Source organism: Schistocerca nitens, chromosome 9 (assembly GCF_023898315.1).
Source record: "Schistocerca nitens isolate TAMUIC-IGC-003100 chromosome 9, iqSchNite1.1, whole genome shotgun sequence".
NCBI classification, from domain to species: domain Eukaryota; kingdom Metazoa; phylum Arthropoda; class Insecta; order Orthoptera; family Acrididae; genus Schistocerca; species Schistocerca nitens.
The window spans coordinates 389481022-389499894 of NC_064622.1; the positions used below are offsets into that span (position 1 = coordinate 389481022).

The 18873-nt window shown below is 41.5% G+C and overlaps 1 protein-coding gene across 3 annotated transcripts in view; it reads right to left on the minus strand.

The window, feature by feature from the left end:
- LOC126203320 (Fanconi anemia group D2 protein) overlaps window positions 1-18873 on the minus strand; it is a 230364-nt gene that overhangs the window by 71501 nt on the left and 139990 nt on the right. For all 3 annotated transcript variants that reach the window (XM_049937587.1, XM_049937586.1, XM_049937585.1), the window contains exons 16-17: window positions 6093-6241; window positions 1760-1994 (exon numbers count right to left, since the gene is read on the minus strand). In XM_049937587.1, coding sequence (XP_049793544.1) covers window positions 1760-1994; window positions 6093-6241 — 384 coding nt within the window. The remainder of the gene's footprint in view (window positions 1-1759; window positions 1995-6092; window positions 6242-18873) is intronic.

Genomic DNA, 18873 nt, shown 5'->3' on the forward strand with positions numbered 1-18873 from the left:
TTGCAGAACTAGCACTCCTGAAAGAAAGGATACAGTGGAGACATGGCTTAGCCACTGCCTGGGGGATGTTTCCAGAATGAGATTTTCACTCTGCAGCGGAGTGTGCGCTGATATGAAACTTCCTGGCAGATTAAAACTGTGTGCCCGACCGAGACTCGAACTCGGGACCTTCGCCTTTCACGGGCAAGTGCTCTACCATCTCAGCTACCGAAGCACGACTCACGGCTGGCCCTCACAGCTTTACAGAATCTGCAGAGTGAAAATCTCATTCTGGAAACATCCCCCAGGCTGTGGCTAAGCCATGTCTCCACTGTATCCTTTCTTTCAGGAGTGCTAGTTCTGCATGGTTGGCAGGAGAGCTTCTGTAAAGTTTGGAAGGTAGGAGACGAGATACTGGCAGAAGTAAAGCTGTGAGGGCCGGCCCTGAGTCGTGCTTCGGTAGCTCAGATGGTAGAGCACTTGCCCGCGAAACGCAAAGGTCCCGAGTTCGAGTCTCGGTCAGGCACACAGTTTTAATCTGCCAGGAAGTTTCAGAATTATTCATGATTCTCATATCAATGCTTTCAGATCACAACTGTGTATTATAAAATGGTCCAACTTCCTGTCTCAGTTTACAAATGTCGTTGAAGCTTTTGACAATTTTGTCAATCTTGTTTCTAATGTCCTTAACATCTGCAGTCCTGAAGTATTAAAAAGATACATGGGGAAAGCAGCCAAAAGTAATCACAGAAATTTACACTGAAGGTTCATAGCTGGCCCCAAGAAATAAGAACACAGGTTATCAATCTCTATAACAAATCAAAGAACAGTGAAGAAGTTAGACTTCAGTAACCCCCCCCCCCTCCCCACCTGTGCAGAATTACTAGCGCAGTAAAAGGCTGATCATAACAACTGTTTGTTGATAATCATCACAGGTGATGAAACACGGGTTTATCACTTCAAACCAGAAACAAAACAGCAATCCACACCAACTCTCCTCCAAAGAAAAACTTTAAAGCTGAACCCTCAGCTGGTAAAGTCAGGCAATGGTCTTCTTGGACTCTGAGGGGGTTACACTGTTTGGTGCCTCAAGGTGCAATAATCAACGCTGAAATATGTTATGCTACCCTTAGAAAACTGAAGAAATGACTTCAGCGTGTTCGTCACCACAAAAATGCAAACAAACTTCTCCTTCTCCTTCTCCTTCTCCTTGAAAACACAAGACCTCAAACAAGTCTGCACACGCAGGAGAAGCTCAGAAAACTTTAATGGACTGTTCTTCCTTGTCCCTCGTACAGCCCGGATCTCCAGCATTCTGACTTACATCTTTTTGACGCAATGAAGGATGCACTCCACAGGACGCAGTGCATGGGTAATGGGGGAGGTTACTGATGTTGATTAGAAGAGGGGTACAATGAGGGAAAACAGACTCTTCCAGTCAGGTGGCATAAATTCGGCACTCTGAAAGGAGATTATGTTGAAAAATAAGGTTCTGCAGCCAAAAGAGTGGAGAATAATATGGTTTATTAGAATAAAACCAACCTGATTTTAGAAAAAAATGTGTTTCGTTATGTATTGAATGCTCCTCATAATATCAGCCTCTATCTCACCGAATCATTTAGTACAAACAGAAAAATGGCAGTTATATATGTATCATGAAGTGAGTAAAATATCCTTCAATACAAAGAAGCAAATTACGGCTATTTGTAAAACTAATTTGGTATACAAACAAAATGAAATTGAATGTAATATACAAACAAATTACACCAAGCTGACTTACTGACGTGGTCTCATCTGTACTTAGAGGTCGACACAGCAAAACAAGAACATCGACATCTAGTTCTCGCAGGAAGTGATGCCTCATATCAACTGACAGTGTACCCGAAGAAGTGATGTTTGATGCCGCAGCTGGGGCTACTTCTTCTTCCACTTCTGGTTCATCCTCCTCCTCTGCAGCCTCTTTGCTTTTCTTGGAGGCTTTACGCTTTCTGCCTCTCTTCCCAGGTGGTTTTTTCCTACATATGTACAAAAGATTAAAACATTAATGTGTATTTGAAACACATTAGTCTGTACAGAAATCACAACACACACATAAATATGGGAAGTATAGACTGATACTCAGCAAACTCAGAAGGTGTTCAATCACAGACTGGCACAATGAAAACGAAAGCTATAAATATTCAGCTATTGGAGTAAATCCTTCATCACACCTAAAAACCTCACACACATTCACAGTTCACAAACACATGGCTTAGCAACTGGAGAATGTGTGCGAGTTTTCTATGTCTGATGAAGAAATTAATCTAATCAAACAATGTAAATCCAGGAAAGTTGCTACTCACCAATAGCGGAGATGCTGAGTTGCAGATAGGCACAACAAAAAGACCGTCACAAATAAAGCTTTTGGCCAGTAAGGCCTTCGTCAAAAATAGACGACACACACACGACTGCAGTCTCAGGCAACTGTAGCCCAACCTTCTCCCCCTCCCCACCTCTCCCCTTCCCACCGTCTAACCTCCCGACTGCACATAGCAGCTCTACCCTCTCTCCACCTCGTCCCTGCACGCTCCCTGCACTCTCAACCACCCCTACCCTACTATCCGTCCCCCTCCCCGCCCCAGCCTCCTCCTTACCGCCACCCAGTCACCACTCCCATCATGCACTGGTGCTGCAGCTTTCAGAGTGGCTACAGTTGCCTGAGACTGCAGTCGTGTGTGTGTGTGTGTGTGTGTGTGTGTGTGTGGTCTATTTTAGACAAAGGCCTTACTGGCCAAAAGCTTTATTTATGACAGTACTTTTGTTGCGCCTATCTGCAACTCAGCATCTCCACTATATGAAGGAATTAATCTAGGATTTTCCACTGTTTGTCTGTATATAAATATTTTATGATTAGAATATTACTGTATTTACCCCACTATAAGACAAGGTTTTTTCCCAACCCCATCATTCGAAAAATACAGGTAATTTTATATTCACAGATTAAACTTTTACATTGTTTGATGGAGTACATAGGCACTGTCTTTATAGACGAAGCTTTCCCTATTGAGGTCACAAGCAGATTTATTTTGAAGAATTTGGAAAGGCAAGGCCGGGTACGTGATATTCGATTACGAACAGGCTCATGACTTCCCGATATGCTGAAATGCTCAGACAGTACTGACACTGAACAATCACATGACATTTGACTTGCGTGGTGCTACTGCAAGGGACACAATGAACTATACACTAGCCCCTACAACAATCTATTGCTCTACTTGAAATCTGACTGTTTTGTGAAGCATTTTATTCAATATTTTATTTGATTTTGAGAAACTGTAATGATTTACTAAGTGGGTCGAAAATGAGGAATTTGGTTGCTGTTCAAGTATCAGAAAACTGGATAAAAATTTTACCAGCATTTAATAAGCTTTACAACACGATCGTTAAATTCAAATGAAACAAGAAGAAAATTAATCCACAATAAAATGTCTAACAAATGAAATAAATCATATTAAACTATAATTGTTATTGTGACAATAAATTACTACAGCAAGAGCCATCGCAGAGATACTGCCAACAGACATCATTAGATGGTGGGACGAGCAAAGTTTGAGAATTAGAATGAACCGAGACTGTGACCTTTTATTTACATATTAGTTGCTGTTGTTACCAACCACTTGCACACTAGAAGATATTGCAGTGCGTCTTTCACAGCTGCTTAAGCACAACACTACAAAGAGGGAACAGTGACACCAGCTTGGTTGAGGACTATATGAGTACAAAGATTGGAGTAATGAACAGGCAGCAAATTATGTCATGTTGCCAACCGTGGGAATCTATATAGCATACTTTGGCTTTTTAGGAACATCTACCACGTTTAAACTGGAGTTTGCCTGACTTCATTTATAGCTGAAATTAAAATGACTAAAATTGGGCAAATACTCAACTACACTACTGGCCATTAAAATTGCTACACCACGAAGATGACGTGCTACAGATGCAAAATTTAACCGACAGGAAGAAGATGCTGTGATATGCAAATGATTAGCTTTTTAGAGCATTCACACAAGATCGGCGCCGGTGGCAACACCTACAATGTGCTGACACGAGGAAAGTTTCCAACCGATTTCTCATACACAAACAGCAGTTCACCGGCGTTGCCTGGTGAAACGTTGTTGTGATGCCTCGTGTAAGGAGGAGAAATACGTACCATCACATTTCCGACTTTGATAAAGGTCGGATTGTAGACTATTGCAATTGCGGTTTAAGGTATCGCGACATTGCTGCTCGCGTTGGTCGAGATCCAATGACTGTTAGCAGAATATGGAATCGGTGGGTTCAGGAGGGTAATACGGAATGCCGTGCTTGATCCCAATGGCCTTGTATCACTAGCAGTCGAAATGACAGGCATCTTACCCGCATGGCTGTAAAGGATCGTGCAGCCACGTCTTGATCCCTGAGACAACAGATGGGGACGTTTGCAAAGACAACAACAATCTGCCCGAACAGTTCGACAACATTTGCAGCAGTATGAACTATCAGCTCGGAGACCATGGCTGCAGTTACCCTTGACGCTGCATCACAGACAGGAGCGCCTGCAATGGTGTACTCAATGACGGACCTGGGTGCACAAATGGCAAAACATCATTTTTTCGGATGAATCCAGGTTCTGTTTACAGCATCATGATGGTCGCATCCATGTTTGGCGACATCACAGTGAACGCACATTGGAAGCGTGTATTCGTCATCGCCATACTGACGTATCACCCGGCGTGATGGTATGGGGTGCCATTGGTTACACGTCTTGGTCACCTTTCGTCCGCATTGACGGCACTTTGAACAGTGGACATTACATTTCAGATGTGTTACGACCCGTGGCTCTACCCTTCATTCGATCCCTGCGAAACCCTACATTTCAGCAGGATAATGCACGACCGCATGTTGCAGGTCCTGTACAGGCCTTTCTGGATACAGAAAATGTTCGACTGCTGCCCTGGCCAGCACATTCTCCAGATCTCTCACCAACAGAAAACGTCTGGTCAATGGTGGCCGAGCAACTGGCTCATCACAATATGACAGTCACTACTCTAGATGAATTGTGGTATTCACGCCATCCAAGCTCTGTTTGACTCAATTCCCACGCGTATCAAGGTTGGTTGTTCTGGGTACTGATTTCTCAGGATCTATGCACCCACATTGCGTGAAAATGTAATCACATGTCAGTTCTAGTATAATGTATTTGTCCAATGAATACCCGTTTATCATCTGCATTTCTTCTTGGTGTAGCAATTTTAATGGCCAGTAGTGTATAATACTCAATTCTGCAGAAGACAGTAAAAGTCTTGGCCAGTGGCGTATTTGTGTGTTTCGTGCTACCATGTTGTTGATGCTCACTGGGACATGATGGGAATGAAACAACATGTGTCACCTGCTAGTCCTACGCAGTCAATGAGACAGTGGCTGACAGATGGTATGTTTGAAAGCAAGAGACATTGTTACATTCTCATGTCAGCATGGAAATGAAATCCAGATAAAAACAGCTGTTTCTCAAGTCCCACGATAACCACAACCTCAGAAATTGCAACATACTCAGAAGAAACAACCAAATATTTATGACAATGAAGATATAAATTTCACTTATCTGCTATTAGGATTATTATTAAAAATAGTGATACTTCAGGCAAGACAACATTAGTAAGTGAACAACATACAAAAGAAAACTGTGCGCAAATTAATGCAAACCATTTCTTTTCATATGTTTTATTAATCCTTGTATTATCAAAATGTAGACAACCAATAAATGGCGTAATTTAAAACAGGTATAATGTTAACTTTTTAGGCAGATATTTCAACTCAGTAAGACAGTTGTTAATTTTGCTTGGTCAGAATATGTTAAAAATAAATTTTTCTCAAGAAGCCTCTTGAAAAAAAGTGTTGTTGTCTTATAATTAGGGCCATCTTATACTCGAGTAAATACAGTAATCTTTATGTAACACTAACTTATTTTTTCTGCAAACGTTTTGTCAAAGCACACAATCTAACGTTTCTAACAAGCAAATTCGTGCATTTGCCACTGAGGAGGGTGTTAAGAAAAGGATGTCACAAAACAATTCAGAATACAATTAAAATATTACCCATCACGAGTTGGCTTTTTGCTCATTTGAGCAACAGGCTGTGTGGCATAGAACTGGCATGGCGGAGGTTCATAGCCCTCTGGAGCTCTTAACATCAGCAAAGCCAAGCGATGTTCCAGATCAACCACCTGACGCAAGCGCACCATGACCTGTTGTAGACAAACTGATTTCAGAGCAATAATTATTCCTGCATTATTTCTAATGACACCAGTTTTGTAATATAACAATGGGAAATCCAGGATGGAATAATGACAATACTACGATTTGTGCTCGCAGTCCTTCCTTGGCAGCCAGACAGTGCTCTCGTGTGTGTGTGTGTGTGTGTGTGTGTGTGTGTGTGTGTGTGTGTTTGTGTGTGTGTGTGTGTGTGTGTATGTGTGTGTCTGTGTGTGTGATGTAATTTGGAAAAAGGCCTTTTTGGCCAAAAGCTGCAACTCACACCCAAACCTCCAGATGTCAGACACTCAGATCGCAACCAAACTTTGTATGTTGACAGAGTATCAACCACACCACCGATTTAGTTCCTGTTGTGTGCTGAACATGCGTAAATGGTAATTAAAAGGAGCACCAGAACTACGGAGAATATGAAAAGCGCATCTGTGAGCAACTGATTTGACCTCACATAGGTGAGTTGGTAGAACATCAGATCATCGTACCAAAGGTTCCGCATTCAAACCCCACTGATTACAATTTTTATAAACTGTTTACACATGAAACTGTTATATGGGGAAAATTTTCCTGACGTGTAAAAGGATTTTTCGGTGTTTGTAGTAGTGTTATTATGGCAGTCTGCTTTCACTTCATTACTTCACAGTACGAAACCTATACGGTATAGTTTTTATATACCTGTCCAACTGAACACCACACCTATCCATACAAATGTACCTACAGGTTTTCTATTTTTAACTAATGAAGCAAAAGCACACTGCCAAAGGAACACTGCTGCAAAACTTAAGTTGTTTCACATGTCAGGAAAATGTTCTCCCATATAACAGTTTCATGCATGAACAATTTAAAAAAATTGTAATCAGTGGGGTTTGAACACAGGACCTTTGGTACAATTCTCTGATGCTCTACCAACTCACCTACGCAAGATTTTCAAGTCAATTGCTCACAGACACACTTTTCCTATGCTTCGTAGTTTTGATGTGACTTTTGATTACCGTTTAGTCATTTTCTACTGGATGACAGCAGACAACATGAATTAAATCAGTGTTTTGGTTGATACTACATCTACATACAACATCTGATACCGATCTGCGTGTCTGACATCTGGAGGTTTGGGTGTCAGCATCTCTGCTATATGGTGAGTAGCAATCCACCCTTTTCATAATATTGGCATTATTCTGCTCTGGATTTTCCATTATCTTGTTTTTGTGATGTATATTGATGCTGCAGGGTTCAATTTTAGCACTCAACAGTAAAAGGCACCCACGAAACCAGCTAAACACAAATTCCGTACAATTTACACATTTATTCATTCATACTTATGTATATAAACTGACTTCTGGTATTTCTTTTGTGTCAGAGTAAAATCACATGATCAGATGAATTCACATCAAAAACTTAGGCCCAAAACCTAATGTAAAATTTAAACATGCTTTACGTGTTGATTGTACATAAACTAGTGCACGAGTCATGATGTATTATGCATCTCTGAAGGCCAAGTGCTGCAATTTAAAAAAGAAAGTAAAATAAAATAAAAGTATTTTGTGCTGTAATGTTACACTTTCAGCAGTCATGTTCCCATTCAAAGAATCATTCACCCCTAATTTCAGTGTACATCAATGTGAATTAATGTACTACTACTACTACTACTACTACTACTACTACGTGATCAGGCCCAGTGGACCGCACGCATCTACAAGTTTCCTCCTCCACTGTATTCTGTCCATTGCTGCTATCCGCCATTCGTCCACATCTATTGACATTTGTTTTAAATCTTCATGGAGTCCATCCCTCCAACGCTTCTTGGGTCTCCCTGGCGGTCTCTTTCCTGTAGGTGTGAAATCCAGGAGCTTCCGAGGCCATCTGTGATCCTTCATCCCGGCCACATGGCCGGCCCACTGCATTCGTTTGGCTTTGACAGCTCCTGCTATGTTGGGCTGCTGGTATAGTTCCTCAAGCTATTGGTTGTATCTGATCCTCCATTCCCCTGTATCTGCATCCAGAACCGTACCGAAGATCTTCCGAAGCACTTTTCTCTCAAAGACAAGGAGCTTATGGAAGTCCTGTTTCCGGATACTCCATGTCTCACAGCCATATAGAACAACAGGCTGGATCAGGGTTTTGTACAGTCGAATCTTGATCTGTCTGGAGAGAGATTTGGACCGAAGCAGTTGTGCTAGGCTGTGGTAAGATCGGTTTCCTGCTTGTATTCTGGCATTGATCTCTGCTTCACATGACGAGTTCTCAGTGAAAAGTGCCCCTAGGTATTTGAATTCTTGCACTCTCTTGTAGGAATCGTCCCCAACCTGCAGTGATTGTAGATGATCAGCAGTCTGACAATGACCACGCGTCATAACGAGGTACTCTGTCTTAGCTTCGTTTATGTTTAGCCCAAATTTGCTGGCAGCCTCCTTTAGTGCTTTGGTCATTTGCTCCAATTCCTCTTCCGACCTAGAGAGTAACCAGATGTCGTCTGCATAGGCTAAGTATGCCAGTGAATTAATGTACATTTCTGAGAATTTTCAGAAGTTACACTTTTGTTTCCCTTTCAGCAGGAGTGTGTATGTCTGCATTAATCATAAATTAGAGTTATTTTCAAGTTTGTTAGCGAACATTACATCAAAAAAGTTTCAGCACATTAATAAGTTTCTAGCTTAAGGTGTTTTTTCACCCCCCCCCCCCCCCCTTGTAAATCACTGCACCCTTCACAATGCAGCCCCACTATGGATCCTGTTGTCCAATATGGGATGAGTTAGTTGACAATCAAAAGCTGCTGGATATAACCCTGACTACTGTCAAATGATTAGAGGCTGCAGTGAATGCATGTCTTGAGAGATTCCCCATGTGTGGTGTACCAGAGATACCAAAAGACCTCAAATACTATTCTTTCTTGTGGATCCTGTCTCTCCCACAAGAAGTATGATACCTATCAATACTTGCACACTTGATTTTGAGTTACATGCTACAGGTAGGGCTAGGTGTCCTGTACAGAGGCGATAGGCACCAGAGAAAACTTAGGGTATTATAGCCATTCCTCTAACCGACAAGTTTGAAGTCCTGTCTTTCAGTAAAAACGAATCTGAGCCAGTTGGAAAACACACTGTGTCCCATGTCAAGTGGAGGTAAACACAAAAGAGTCTGTGTCTGTATGGGTTAAAGGTGCACTGAATTGTGCCAAGATTAAAGTTGTTGGTGATGTGACACATTACCATAGAAACTGAAATAAAGTACCTATCCTTTCCTTGAGAAAGTAAAAAAATAACAATAAATATTACACAAAACCAAAAACAAAACATATTGGGTCATGGTAAATGACCCATCCCAAGTCATACAGATACTGTTTCACCAACAGATACTGACAACTCGGAGAGGGGGGGGGGACCATGGCTATGTTTTGGGGGGAGCTGTGCTCCCATCTTTGATTTTTTTATATATATATATATATATATATATATATATATATATATATATATATATATATATATATATATATATATAGTAGAGGGAAACATTCCACGTAGGAAAAATATATCTAAAAACAAAGATGACGTGACTTACCAAATGAAAGTCCTGGCAGGTCGACAGACACACGAACAAACACAAACATACACACAAAATTCAAGCTTTCGCAACAAACTGTTGCCTCATCAGGAAAGAGGGAAGGAGAGGGAAAGACGAAAGGATGTGGGTTTTAAGGGAGAGGGTAAGGAGTCATTCCAATCCCGGGAGTGGAAAGACTTACCTTAGGGGGAAATAAGGACGGGTATACACTCGCACACACACACATATCCATCCACACATTGTGTCTGTATATGTGTGGATGGATATGTGTGTGTGTGCGAGTGTATACCCATCCTTTTTTCCCCCTAAGGTAAGTCTTTCCACTCCCGGGATTGGAATGACTCCTTACCCTCTCCCTTAAAACCCACATCCTTTCGTCTTTCCCTCTCCTTCCCTCTTTCCTGATGAGGCAACAGTTTGTTGCGAAAGCTTGAATTTTGTGTGTATGTTTGTGTTTGTTCGTGTGTCTGTCGACCTGCCAGGACTTTCATTTGGTAAGTCACATCATATATAATGGTAATGTGTCACATCACCAACAACTTTAATCTTGGCACAATTCAGTGCACCTTTAACCCATACAGACACAGACTCTTTTGTGTTTACCTCCACTTGACATGGGACACAGTGTGTTTTCCAACTGGCTCAGATTCGTTTTTACTGAAAGACAGGACTTCAAACTTGTCGGTTAGAGGAATGGCTATAATACCCTAAGTTTTCTCTGGTGCCTATCGCCTCTGTACAGGACACCTAGCCCTACCTGTAGCATGTAACTCAAAATCAAGTGTGCAAGTATTGATAGGTATCATACTTCTTGTGGGAGAGACAGGATCCACAAGAAAGACCATGATTGATCTGGGTACAACGATGCACATTGTGAGTCCCATTGAGGCTCCTTTAACAAGGCTAGTCTTGAAACTTCCTGGCAGATAAAAACTGTGTGCCGGACCGAGACTCGAACTCGGGGCCTTTGCCTTTCGTGGGCAAGTGCTCTACCAACTGAGCTACCCAAGCACGACTCACGCCCCGTCCTCACAGCTTTACTTCTGCCAGTACCTTGTCTCCTACCTTCCAAACTTTACAGAAGCTCTCCTGCGAACCTTGGAGAACTAGCACTCCTGAAAGAAAGGATATTGCGGAGACAAGGCTTAGCCACAGCCAAAACAAAGATGATGTGACTTACCGAACGAAAGCGCTGGCAGGTCGACAGACACACAAACAAACACAAACACACACACAAAATTCAAGCTTTCGCAACAAACTGTTTTTCCCACGTGGAATGTTTCCCTCTATTTTTTATATATATATTTTATATATATATATAGAGGGAAACATTCCACGTGGGAAAAACAGTTTGTTGCGAAAGCTTGAATTTTGTGTGTGTGTTTGTGTTTGTTTGTGTGTCTATCGACCTGCCAGCGCTTTCGTTCGGTAAGTCACATCATCTTTGTTTTGGCTGTGGCTAAGCCATGTCTCCGCAATATCCTTTCTTTCAGGAGTGCTAGTTCTCCAAGGTTCGCAGGAGAGCTTCTGTAAAGTTTGGAAGGTAGGAGACAAGGTACTGGCAGAAGTAAAGCTGTGAGGACGGGGCGTGAGTCGTGCTTGGGTAGCTCAGTTGGTAGAGCACTTGCCCACGAAAGGCAAAGGCCCCGAGTTCGAGTCTCGGTCCGGCACACAGTTTTTATCTGCCAGGAAGTTTCAAGACTAGCCTTGTTAAAGGAGCCTCAATGGGACTCACAATGTGCATCATTGTCCCCAGATCAATCATGGTCCTCTTGGTTCTGTGTCAAGTGGAAGGCTTGAGGCAGAGACTTCAAACGTTCTGTGACAAGCTAAGATGTGACTTACTAGACTTGCTCCATAGGGTTGAGTGCTATAGAGTCCCCCTAAATGGATCTACACATATCAATGCTACCCAGGTAGCTGACTGAGTGTGGGGTGCACACAAGAGTGTTTTAGAGTAGGCGACTCCGCATCCCGTTTCAATAACAATAGCTGTAGGGGAAATGGAAGTGTGAAAGCTTACATGGAAGTGTCGAAGCATTCATGACAAAGTGCAAGAGTTTGAATTGGTCCTACAGAGCTGGTTACAACCCAAAATTGATAGCAGTGAGATTTATGAGTAAAATTTAAGCGTATATAAAAAACACAGGCTAATGGTAATGGAATTCATGTGCACTGAGATAGAAATTGAAACTGCATGCAAGACTATCTGAACACGACTACATATCAAGGGGGGGGTGAGGGGGTGGGGGGTGGCGGGGGGGGGGGGGGGCAGAGGGGTGTCAAACTTGTGATCAGATACTTACACTATTGGCCATTAAATTTGCTACACCAAGAAGAAATGCAGATGATAAACGGGTATTCATTGGACAAATATATTATACTAGAACTGACATGTGATTTACATTTTCATACAATTTGGGTGCATAGATCCTGAGAAATCAATACCCAGAACAACCACCTCTGGCAGTAATAATGGCCTTGATACGCTTGGGCATTGAGTCAAACAGAGCTTGGATGGCATGTACAGGTACAGCTGCCCATGCAGCTTCAACACAATACCACAGTTCATCAAGAGTAGTGCCTCACATATTGTGACGAGCCAGATGCTCGGCCACCATTGACCAGACGTTTTCAATTGGTGAGAGATCTGGAGAATGTGCTGGCCAGGGCAGCAGTCGAACATTTTCTGTATCCAGAAAGGCCCGTACAGGACCTGCAACATGCAGTCATGCATTATCCTGCTGAAATGTAGAGTTTCGCAGGGATCGAATGAAGGGTAGAGCCACGGGTCGTCATACATCTGAAATGTAATGTCCACTGTTCAAAGTGCCGTCAATGCGAACAAGAGGTGACCGAGACGTGTAAGCAATGGCACCCCATACCATCACGCCGGGTGATACGTCAGTATGGCGATGACGAATACACGTTTCCAATGGGTGTTCACCACGATGTCGTCAAACACGGATGCGACCATCATGATGCTGTAAACAGAACCTGGATTCATCCGAAAAAATGTTTTGCCATTTGTGCACCCAGGTTCGTCACTGAGTACACCATTGCTGGCGCTCCTGTCTGTGATGCAGCGTCAAGGGTAACCGCAGCCGTGGTCTCCAAGCTGATAGTCCACGCTGCTGAAAACATCGTCGAACTGTTCGTGCAGATGGTTGTTGTCTTGCAAACGTCCCCATCTGTTGACTCAGGGGTCGAGACGTGGTTGCACGATCCATTACAGCCATGCGGATTAGATGCCTTTCATCTCAACTGCTAGTGATATGAGGCCATTGGGATCCAGCACGGCATTCCGTATTACCCTCCTGAACCCACCGATACCATATTCTGCTAACAGTCATTGGATATAGATCAACGCGAGCAGCAATGTTGCGATACGATAAACCACAATCGTGATAGGCAACAATCCGATCTTTATCAAAGTCGGAAACGTGATGGTATGCATTTCTCCTCCTTACACGAGGCATCACAACAACGTTTCACCAGGCAACGCTGGTCAACTGCTGTTTGTGTGTGAGAAATCGGTTGGAAACTTTCCTCATGTCGGCACTTTGTAGGTGTCGCCACTGGCACCAACCTCATGTGAATGCTCTGAAAAGCTAATCATTTGCATATCACAGCATCTTCTTCCTGTTGGTTAAATTTTGCGTCTGTAGCACGTCACCTTCATGGTGTGGCAATTTTAATGGCCAGTAGTGTATATTCACCACCACATTTATCTCCAGATGTAACTGAAAGCTTTAGACAAAACATAATTTCACTAGCACATAGTCATCAGAGGAGATTTTAACCACCCAGCAATCAATTGGGAAAATTTCAGTTTTGTAAGTGGTGGGCATCACAAGATGTCCTATGAAACATTACTAAATGCTTTCTCAGAAAATTACCTAGAACAGATTGTTTAGAAGCCCATCCATAATGGAAATCTGTTGGATCTGATAGCAACAAATAGACTTCACCTTTTTGATGATGTCCCCATAAAATCTGGTATGAGTAGGGACCTGAAAAATTCCCATTCCATAATAAATGCCACTATAGATGTGAATCCTGCCTCAAAATGTGAAAACCTGAAATTATCTAACAGACACTATTTCACAGCAAACTGTATCCAGATGAACTATTTTATCAGACAGTTTGTAACAGCTATATTTTCAGCATATAAATCTTGAAAACAACCAACTTTTGGCTACCAGTATTGCAAATTATCTAAAAAAGTCAATTTGGTAAAATAATGTGTTAAGAACATGTTTGCAAAATAAAAAGGGCAGCATGCAGTGACATATCAGTGTGCTCGATGTTCTGGTGCCACGCTAATTATGGGCGGTTGAATGGCCTGTATAAAATATATGCAACACAGTACTTAGTCATGGGACCTAGTACCTTAGAACAAAGAAACACACATGTTCATCTGCTCTAAAGTTAAAAAATTGGCATAATGCACACACATTTAACATGGCAGTTGGGCTGCCAGGATGACCTTCTTTACGACACTGCCAATCTCAAGAAGTACTTGCGCAGTAGCCGTTACCAAATGCTTTCTTCTGCGTGTTGCTCATTGTTTTCTTTTCTTATTTTGAAATGAATGAAGATATTAATCCAGCTGCATCACGGAGTTCAATTACAACCTTCACAACACCAGAAGGAATCAGTGATCTCTGTGGCCTTGTGCCAGTTCTGCTTTCGAAAGAAAAATAGAACCAGTGTGAAGGCCAGCTGCCCTACGAGATGGAGGCAGCACTTTGTTTCCCCACACCACACCTCAGCTCCCTGACGAGCATAGTTCCAGTTTGTTTAAAATCGGGACTGACTGCCAGTTTATAGTGTCTGCACTCTGCACTATAGTGACTTGAAAACAAAACCTTTCCATGTATTTCGACTGCGCCAAGATTCTTCCCTTAACGTGAAAATAGTTATTTTCAGTTCTATTTCTATATGAAATGCCTTGTCAGTGCTATCAGTGTCATTGTCAAAAATGTGGGCCACACAGCTATGAATCTCCACAGAAAGGTTGAAATTAATATTCTGAAGATATTTTAAGAATCAAACTGAGTGGGAAGAGAAAAATAATGTCAAGAAACATCTTAAATCAAGACAGCACTAAAGTCACTGGTGGAAAAATTCTGCTGCTTCTCAATAGAAACAACGTATTGGAAGCTTAAACAGTGACAGATGAAGAAAATAGGCCAAGATCATTTTGGAAAAGAAAACATTCCAGTCAAAAAGCTCACCTATCATCAGAAAGTTATTTCACAACATATTAAGTCTTTGCCTGAAGGCAAATAGTGTGAGAACATTATAAATTTGTTCACATAACCATTTACAAAGAAACATACAGATATGATTTTTGCCAACAACAGATGTGAATTTTGCCAAAAATTTTCAGCTCTCTAGGTATCAGTGACCATGAGATTTTTGCAGCACCAATTATTACCAAAGCACAAGGGATCACTAAAACAAATAGAAGGTTTTACACATTCAGCAAATTAGATAGAGGCAGTAGTGTTGAATTTCAATAAGGAACTCAAATCATTTAGCTCTTGGGAGGAGTAAATAGCACTATGGCTCAGTGCTAGAAGACTAGTTCACCAAGCACTCGATAGAAAGGTACCTAATAGAGCAGTTCATGACAGGAAGGACTCTCCACTGCATACAATCACTGTAAACAAACTTCTCAAAAAAATGTAGACTAATGTGTAATAGGTGTAAAACAAAACATAGTACTGTAGCTAGGGAGATACTTAATTAAACACATTTAGCTGTCATGAGGGCAATGCATGAGGCCATCAGTGACTATATTAACACAATATTGTCACAGGATCTATCACAAAACCCAAAGGAATTCTGGTCATATGTAACGGCTGTTAGTGGTATCAAAGTTAGTGACCAGACACTCATGGTTGAGATGCGAAATGAAACTGAGGAAAGTAAAGCAAAACCAGAATGTTGAACTCCGTTTTCAAATGTCCCTCTACAAAAGAAAACCCTGGAGTATTTCCTCAATTTAGCCTTGTACAACTGAGAAGATGGGGGAAATAAGTATTAGTGTCAGCAGTATAGAGAAGCAGCTGAAATCACTGACATGAACGAAGGTCCAGGTGCTGTTGGAGCCCTAATATATTCTATACTCAATTTACGGCTGAGTTAGCCTTCTTTTAACTGCAATTTACCCACAAACACAAAACTGTGTCGAGTAGTTGGGAGGAAGCACAAATCACACCCACCCAGGAAAAGGATGGCAGAATGATCCACAAAACTACCATCCAGTAGCCTTGACATCCATTTGTTGTAGAACCTTAGAAAATATTCTAACGCCTTAGCAACAAATAATCCTGAGTTAATAACGAACATCAAAATGGATACAGGGATTAGTGAACACAGGGTTGTCATAGCGACATTGAATATTGTAACCCCCCAAATCATCCAAAAATAAATGAAAAATATACCTATTCAAAAAAGCAGATAAAAATTCACTTGATGCCTTCCTGAGAGACAATTTCCACTCCTTCCAAATTAACAGTGTAAGCTCAGACCAGATGTGGCTTGAATTCAAAGAAATAGTATTGGCAGCAATTGAGAGACTGATACCAAATAAATTAACAAATTATGGAGCTGATCCTCCTTGGTGCTCAAAACAGGTCAGAACATTTTTGCAGAAACAATGAAACAACCATGACAAATTTAAAGAGACGCAAAATCCCCAAGATTGGCGATATTTTACAGAAGCTCGAAATTTAGCATGGACTTCAATGCGAGATGCTTATAACAGGTTCCACAACAAAACTTTGTCTCGAAACCTGGCAGAAAATTCAAAGAGATTCTGGTCGAATGTAAAGTATGCTAGCAGCAAGACATAATCAATGTCTTCTCTGCACGAATGTAGTGGAGATACTATTGAAGACAGTGCTGCCAAAGCAGAGTTGCTAAACACAGCCTTTCGATATGTCTTTACAAAAGAAAACTAAGTAAATATTCCAGAATACGAATCAAAAACAGCTGCCAACATGAGTAACACAGAAATAAATATCCTCGGAGTAGTGAAGCAACTTAAATCACTTAATAAAAACAAGTCTTCCAGTCCAGACTTTATGCCAATTAGGTTCCTTTCAGAGTATGCTGATGCAATAGCTCCATACTTAACAATCATATACAACCATTCGCTCAACGGTAGATCCATCTCAAAGACTAGAAAGTTGCACAGGTCACACCAATATTCAAGAAAGATAGTAGGAGTAATCCACTAAATTATACGCCCATATTAACATCAATATGCAACAGGATTTTAGAACATATATTGTGTTCAAGCATTGTGAATTACCTCGAAGAAAACAGTCTATTGACACACAGTCAACATGAATATAGAAAACATCATTCTTGTGAAGCTCAACTAGCTCTTTAGTCGCATGAAGTGTTGAGTGCTATTGACAAGGGATTTCAGACTGATTCCATATTTCTGGATTTTGGAAGGCTTTTGACACGGTACCACACAAGCGGCTAGTAGTGAAATTGTGTGCTTATGGAATATTGTCTCAGTTATGTGACTGGATTAGTGATTTTCTGTCAGAGATGTCACAGTTCACAGTAACTGATGGAAAGTCATCAAGTAAAACAAAAGTGATTTCTGGCATTCCCCAAGGTAGTGTTCCTTGTATATATGAACGATTTGGGAAACAATCTGAGCAGCCCTCTTAGGTTGTTTGCAGATGACGCTGTCATTTATCGACTTCATCAGAAGATCAAAACAAAATTGCAAAATGATTTAAGAAAGGTATCTGTATGGTGCGAAACTGGAAATTCACCCTAAATAACGAAAAGTGTGAGGTAATCCACATGACTGCTAAAAGGAATCCATTAATCTGCAGTTGCACAATAAATCAGTCAAATCTGAAGGCCATAAATTCAACTAAATATCTAGGAATTACAATTACGAACAACTTAAATTGAAAGGCACTCGTAGAAAATTTTGTGGGGAAGGCTAACCAAAGACTGGGTTTTATTGGCAGGACACTTAGAAAATGTAACAGATCCACTAAGGAGACCGTCTACACTATGCTTGCTTGTCCTCTTTCAGAATACTGCTGCACAGTGTTGGAGCCTTACCAGATAGGATTGACGGAGTACATCGAAAAAGTTCAAAGTAGTGCAGCATGTTTTGTATTATTGCGAAATTGGGGAGAGTGAGTAACTTAAATGATACAAGATTTGGAATGGACATCATTAAAACAAAGGCGTTTTTAGTTGTGGCAGAATTTTCTCACGAAATTCCAATCACCAACTTTCTCCTCCAAATGTGAAAATATGACACAGATCTACACACGGAGAATTGATCACCATGATAAAATAAGGGAAATCAGAGCTCATAAGGAAAGATATATAGGTGTTCGGTCATTCTGTGCCCTATAAGAGACTGAAACAATAGAGAATTGTGAAGGTGGTTCGATGAACACTCTGCCAGGCACTTAAAGGTAATTTGCAGAGTACCCACGTAGATGTACAGTATCTTGAACAGAATGACCTCCTTGTCAACCTGAATGTATTCCAAAAATATCGAACACGTGAAACCCAACCCCCATGTACCGTCTCCCAATGCTGCGTCTGGCAGTCTCTAGTCCCTGCACACCCCACCAGACAGTGCTCTGCTACCCCTTCCCCTCTCCTGCCCCACCCCATATTGCTATTCATGCAACAGTTGCATTCTATCAGAGGTGCCATTGGTTGTAATCATGTGTGCGTGAGATGTGCTTGCTTGGGTGTGTGTGTGTGTGTGTGTGTGTGTGTGTGTGTGTGTGTGTGTGTGTGTGTGTGTGTGTGTGTGTGTGTGTGTGTGTGTGTGTGTGCGCGCGCGCGTGTGTGCGTGTGCATGTGTGTTTGCTGAAGAAGGCTTTGGCCAAAAGTTACAATGTTTAACAGTCTTCTCATTGTGTCTGTCTGCAACTCAATGGGTTATCTTTACAGTGAGCAGCACTCTATTCTTTTCCTAATACTGTTGATATTCCAACTCAAGCTTCTCTTACACAACACCCTGAAAAACATGGATCAATGA